This window comes from Cucurbita moschata, unplaced genomic scaffold (genome assembly GCF_002738365.1).
Source record: "Cucurbita moschata cultivar Rifu unplaced genomic scaffold, Cmos_1.0 Cmo_Scf00097, whole genome shotgun sequence".
Taxonomy (NCBI): domain Eukaryota; kingdom Viridiplantae; phylum Streptophyta; class Magnoliopsida; order Cucurbitales; family Cucurbitaceae; genus Cucurbita; species Cucurbita moschata.
In genome coordinates, this window is record NW_019268613.1 from 403,465 (window position 1) to 410,448 (window position 6,984).

The 6,984-nt window shown below is 35.1% G+C and overlaps 1 protein-coding gene across 4 annotated transcripts in view; it reads left to right on the top strand.

The window, feature by feature from the left end:
* Nucleotides 1-2,460: 2,460 nt before the first annotated feature.
* The window catches only part of LOC111439584 (cleavage and polyadenylation specificity factor subunit 1), a 28,479-nt gene continuing 23,955 nt past the window's right edge, over nt 2,461-6,984 (top strand). For 3 of the 4 annotated variants that reach the window (XR_002709816.1, XM_023077199.1, XM_023077198.1), the window contains exons 1-3: nt 2,461-2,980; nt 3,281-3,427; nt 3,968-4,121. Coding sequence is in view for 2 of the 4 variants with exons in the window: in XM_023077199.1 (XP_022932967.1) it covers nt 2,661-2,980; nt 3,281-3,427; nt 3,968-4,121 (621 nt within the window). In the remaining 2 variants the exon portion in view is untranslated. Of the gene's footprint in view, nt 2,981-3,280; nt 3,428-3,967; nt 4,122-6,984 lie in introns of those variants that run through there. The other variant, XM_023077200.1, reaches the window with a different exon arrangement.

A 6,984-nucleotide genomic window follows, 5' to 3' on the forward strand; every position in this document is an offset into this window, starting at 1 on the left:
AACTTGATAAATTGGTGATACCAGCCTAAGCTAATCAAGTAAGTGACCTTACTATCGACTCTGTCGAAAGACTTGTCTTATGTATGACGACACATGCCCAGTGGCCCTTGCATGTGTCATTTATGTTTTATGTTATGTGATGATGTGATGAGTGATGACGTGATGACGTTAGATGATGATTTGTTAATGTTGTATGATGATGTGATGACGTTAGATAGTGATGCGGTGATGTTATATGATAATGTGATGTTGTTATATGATGATGTGATAATGTTATGTGATGACGTGATGATGTTAGATGATGATGTGATGATGTTATATGATGATGTGATAATGTTATGTGATGACGTGATGACGTTAGATGATGTTGTGATGATGTTATATGAGGACTTGATGACGTTAGATAATGATGTGATGATGTTATATGAATGATGTATTTGGTATGCTTGATGCACTTTATGGCAATATGATGAGTATGATGATTGCGTGACGTTTACCTTAATATGATGATGTTTTCCATATTGAGCATGTTATATGATGATGAGTGCCATATTGCATCATGTCGTTAGATCGACATAGGACACAACCCTAAGAGTATGAAAATGATATTAATATAAATATCCACGAATATGTGTTACCTAGAGTAACAAAGAGATGAGACTAGAGGGTTGTGTCAGAAGAGACGTTATGATGGATTTAGAGGGACCTCATGCATATTGTATGTTCATAAGCATAGGGCTACTTCCCCTAGAGATGATGAGTGCGGACGTGTACAGTTCGATGATGAGTGCGAATGTGCACGAGCGCGAATGTGCACAAATGAGGGTGTTCATGAGGCGCATGACACTATGGGGTTCTGCTGACCTCCGGACGTCGCTACAGATTAGCTTGACCAGAGGGTTCAGAGGCTGTGCGATTGCCCTGGGGATTCACAGCCACACGTGTGAGTCGTGTGTAGGGAAGTACTACACATCCAATTTGTCCGAGACTGGAGGCCACCCTTGTGATGATTAGAGATAGGTCCCTACATCATGATTGCATGTGTTTGCATTTGCATGGCCCCTATAGTGGGGCCACTTACTGAGTATTCTTTGAAATACTCAGGCTGTGTGTCACATCATTTTTCAAGTAAAGGCAAGGTGCACTTGTACGGAGAACGACGACATCGTGAGCAGAGACTGTGAGACGTGCATAAGGTAGACTTATATTTAAATTCCTAGTCTTAAGTTAGAATAGATTGTTTTGTATTTCATTGTTTTAAACTATTTTATATTTATTTTTATTTTCTCTAAATTCTAGTATTTTGTATTTAAACACATAAGACCATGACTGTGTTTTTCATAGAAGAAGTTGTTTTAAGCATTTTTTGAAATTTAAGTTATAAATGATGTTCATGGAAGAGTTATATTTCCACATTAAAGATGAGCATGAGACGTTAGTAGCGACTCTGAGTATGTGGAAATTTAGAGTTGTTACATGAACTTACCTAGAATTTTGAGTTTCAAAGTTCTATTAGTCTCGGCAATACAATGTTTATCTTTTTTTCAGCAAACTTGCTCCTTATCTTTCTCTAAAGCAATTGGACCCATGTCATGAATTATACTATGGAGGATGAATTTTGGAGTCTAAGTTTTGAAATTTCTAATCTTAAATGATATGAAGTAGTTCAAATTACCACAAGATAAAGTTAAGTTTTATTAAACTCGATCTTAGCAATTAACCTCCCATAAGAATCAAGTTTCATTTATGCAACAACGGGCTTCAAGATATTTCAAGTGAGGTTTCATTTATTCTTAAATGGTTGCAAATTGGACTATTAAAATTTAGATGTATAGTGTTTGTATTGAATTTAAAATTTTAAGACTTTTTATTTACTTTTAGGTTATATTTACCTAGGGACTAATTATATGAAAATTATAACTCTTGGCATGCTTTAACGAAGGGGAAGAATTTATACAAAGTTCTATATTATCCTTCGAAAATAAACTTTAATTTTTTTTAATAATATCCTTAAACTAAAAAAAATTTAAAAATATCAGTAACTTTTAAAAAGAAAAAAATGCACTCTCACTCTCACTTTCACAAGTTCCATTAATGTCCTTAATTTTCGTTAAATTTTTTAAAAATTATTTAATTTTTTAAAAAAAAAAATTAAAAATACCCTGATGAGGATGAAATTGTTAATACTACCTTTCAAAATTAATATTAATATTGTTAAAATTTTAGAAATTTTTATTTATTTATTTTCTTTTTTTAGAGAATTAGTAGCATTGAAATTTAAGAGAGATGATCCAAGATAAGATCCATAGACGGTAAGAAATTTTAGAACTTTTTTAATAAATGTTGAAAGTGTTAGTTCATGAGTATTAAAATTTTTAATTTTTAAGTTTTAGATATATATATATATATATATATATATACTTTTTATTTAATTTTATAGATATATCCATAGAATTAAGACCTGCATATCGAATCCTTCCTCCCGCCAAACCTCCCCAAAGCCCTAAGTCTGCTGGTCTCTTTTGAGTTCTTCTTCCAACTCTCTGCTTCACCTCATTGTCTGCAACTCCCTCTTCCCTTCCCACCACCATCTCCCTCCAATTCATACTTTTCTCCCACATTCTTACGCTTCTCCTTTATCCACTTCTCACTCTCTCAGGATGAGTTTTGCCGCTTATAGAATGATGCACTGCCCTACGGGCATCGAGAATTGTGATTCAGGCTTTATCACGCATTCTCGCTCCGATTTCGTACCCCGCGTCACTTCTCACGCCGACGACCTTGAGTCCGATTGGCCGCCGCGCCGAGAAATTGGTCCGGTTCCGAATCTCGTTGTCACCGCCGGTAATGTCCTTGAGGTATATGTTGTCAGGGTTCAAGAAGATGGTGGCAAAGAATCAAGAAGCTCTGGAGAAGTCAGACGGGGTGGCATTATGGATGGAGTCTCTGGGGCCTCGCTCGAGCTTGTTTGCCACTATAGGTATACTCCAAGTTTTGTGAATGTACGTTAGGAGTTTCGTGTTAGTATGTTCTTTGTTATAACTAGCTTGTCGAAACGTACACCATAGAGCAGCCTTTTGCGAGTTCCTCGATTCTGGGTCTTTTTATTGCGTCTCATTTTATACTTCTCATCAAACGAGTGACAAGTTTGCTGCTCGTTGGAAAGAAAAATTAATGTGACTAGCAATCTTGAGTAAAGGATATCCCTTGATTTATTTCTGGTAAGCACTTGCTATTTTTGTTTAGTGATAATTTACTTTTCTCGGGGCCTGAATTGCAGGTTGCACGGTAATGTTGAGTCCATGGTAATTTTGTCTAGTAGAGGAGGTGATGGTTCCAAGAAGAGAGATTCGATCATATTAGTCTTTAAAGAAGCAAAAATTTCAGTGCTAGAGTTTGATGATTCTATCCATAGTCTCCGTACAAGGTACGCTTTTTTCTTTCTCTTTCACTCTCTTGTGGAGCTTAGTCTCTTTTTATTTCATCAATGAAAAGTTTCGTCTGTTGTAAAAAAAAAGAAAAAAACATTATTGGCGAATTAGACTATCTTCTCTTTAAGTTATATATATAATTTGTGGAATGTAAAATCGAAAGACTGAAAGTGTAATTCATTCCAAATGTGCATGTTCCTAGTCTTTCTACATGCCCTCGATCGTTGTGCCCTGTCTAGTATCTTGACCAACAATTTTCTTGGGCTTTAATTTATTATGTGACTGATATCTTGGCAACATAATTGTGTGTTATCCATGACCACCACGTAATTATCCTGCCCCTCCAAATTATTTCCGAATTGGTTCCTTCCTCCACCGGACAGATGTACAAATGTACTATGCTTGGAAAGAACTTGTGCAAGATGATACTCTGGTTATTCATTATTTAGCTGTCTTTTCATCGAAAAACTTATTTTAGTTGTCTAATTTTCTTTGGCATTTCACAATTACTATTGAGTGGAAATTTTCATTTGTAGCTCAATGCATTGCTTTGAGGGTCCACAATGGCTTCATTTGAAAAGAGGTCGTGAATCATTTGCAAGAGGTCCAGTGGTAAAGGTTGATCCTCAAGGCAGGTGTGGAGGAGTTCTTGTTTATGGTTTGCAAATGATAATACTTAAGGCTTCTCAGGTGTTTTTTGCCTTTCACACTTTTTTATTTGGATGTGCATGACAACTTTATGCCATGCTTTGTTGACGTGTAGTTCTTAATATCTTTTATAATATATTGGATAGAAAGAGAAACTATGTTGTCTTAATAAGTAATTCTATCCACCGCCTTGTGTTTACCACTATCCTTCAATTAAGTTTCTTGGTTAGCATTGAAATCTACTAAAGTTGACTTTCCTTACCCATGTTTGCACGTTGAGTTAGATCAGATGTGACTAGTAGTTTTTAGTGATGATGGTAGTCAAACTCAAATTAATGAAGGTGATATATGGAGCAAATGTGTAGAAGATTTGTTTGATTATACTTTTGAGCTATTTTGGTAAACCTTAATGGACATGGATGATTGCCTCTATCTTTTTCATAGCGAAGAAGAAATGGAGATTTCCAATGGCTGCTATTTATGGACCCAAGATGGATTGGAATAACATCTGATAGACAATAAACAATGTTATGATGTCTCTCGAAAGTGATTATGGAGAAGCTTAAGAGACTTTGTATGTGGATGGACTTCCCTAGACATTGGCCAAAATTTAGCGAAGTAGAGCGTCACCTCACTGCCTGGTTTAGGTGTGGGCAAGCTTAACACTAGAAACAGTAGCCTTTTTCAACTAAAGGGGGCTGGAGATTCTTAATTGATCCCAATGCTCTTGGAAGAAGGGTTATTGTTAATAAGTATAAATTGTCTTGGATCAGCTGGATATATATATTTTTTTGATAAGAATGAGTAAAAAAATAAAAGAATACGAGGGCATACAAAATTCCATGGAAGGGATCCCAACTAAAGAAAGGGGCTCAAATCATGCAAAATAATGCCTATAAAATTACTACAAAAGGTATTTGAAATCTAAGTCCAAGGAGAAACATGAAATCTAAAAAGAGACCAAACATCACTTGGATCTCTCTCCAAACCTTTAAAAGCTCTATTATTCCTCTCACTCTAAAGATCCGGATAGTATACACCCCAACAAGCCATGAAAATCGGTTTTTCTCATGAAAAGACGGATGGAGGAGGAACTCCCCATTCATATCATGTCCCTATAATGGGCAAGCAAGAAGTTGAATGTTTGAAAGAAAAAAAATTCCAAATGGCCCCGCAAACTAACATCTCCAAAGAATATGGTCCAGGTCTTTGCCTTTCGACTGAGAATACAACAAAACAAGCCAAACTTGCCAGGTACAGACATTCACTTTCTTTGCGATCTTAATCCTCCAAAGAGGGAAAAAAAAAAAAAACAAAAAACTCACTAGTGGGAGAAGTGTCTATCAAGCAACAGAAGAAAGATTTACAAGAGATCCCTCTTAAGGGTGGGGCTCTAGACACAAACATTCCTTCTCCCACGCCTAAAATCAAACTCCCCTATCAAGGACGAGAGACAACATACTTTGCTTTCCTGTTGGACAAGTGACTGAACCCAAAAGATTCATTGGAATGTTGTGCCCACCCCACCCTTCCAAACGTTTTAGAGGTTCTTGGTCTACTATTGCTAAGTGTTGCCTTTTAGTGGACAAGTGGTATACTCGTAATGTTGGCAAAGGAAAGAAACTTCGGATTTTAGATTTTTTTTGGATTAGAGATGCTCCCCTTAAAGTTTCCTATCCAAGGTTGTAGGTAGTGGTTAAGTCGATTTGGTCGTCTATTCTGAAGGTTTGGGTTGGAGCAGTTAGTAGTTAGGTCTTGAAATTTAGAAGGAATCTCACAAACACCTCCTACTTATTTGAAGTCGATTTAATTTGTCATTACAAGAAGAGGATTATTTCTAAGAGGAACCGTTTGGTGGCTGGTATTGGGAGTGATTCCTCTATTTTTCTGGGTTCTTTTGCTCACTATTTGATAGGTAAACTGACAGATATTGTGGCTCATTTAGCCTTGGTTGAGGAGTTTTTGAATAGACTTGAATGGAGATTATCATATTTGGATAGTATCCCTTATGGTATTTTGAATCTTGAATCGTGTTTGGAGTACTTCAATGGGTAAGATGGGGCTACAAAGTTGTATTCTCTGTAGGGGTATCTTTACTAAATTTAATTTATGTGTACGTCAATTACGTCAATGAACAAAAGTTGTAGGACATACACATATTATATTAAAAATATTTTAAAGTTAATTAAAATATTAAATTATTTTTAATACTTCAACATTTTTCAATATAACTATTGAAGTTTGGTTTTTATATTCAAATTTAGTGAAACAAATACCGACATGTAACTCTTTGATATTGATTTATTCTACATATCTGAACACAAACATTAATATCCAAGACGTTTAAATCCCATGTATTTAATATCCATACCTATGAAACAATATCTGCGATCCAAACAAGCTGTAAGGGGTTTAAGAGAGCTAAGGTGGACGTTTGTTTCCATGTCCCCATTTAGGTCTTGGTTTATATAGCTTATAGCTATTCTCTAGGTGTTATTTTGCTAGATTGGAGCCTGTTTTTTATGTTTTGGCTTTTCTTTGGTTGAATTTTTTCTTGAGGAAAGTTCAACTTTTTTATAGAAAAAGAAATGAAGAAAGTAGGATTTCAAAATTTGTTCCTTACAGAGAGATTGATTTAGTTAAGTTAACAACCACCATTCTCTTGGCTAAACAGTTTATTTTTATTTTTATTTTTCATTTTTATATATAGCTCTCATTGTCTTTATTTGAAAATCAAAGAGTCCTAAGAAGATTAAAATATTTCTTTACATTATGTTGCAAGGGAAGTTAACCTTAGATATACTCTAAAGGAGAATGCTGAGCTTTCTCCTGACCCTTAGTTGGTGTGTTCTACGCAAAAAAAAAAAAAAAAAAAAAAAAAAAAAAAAAAAAAAAAAAAAAAAAA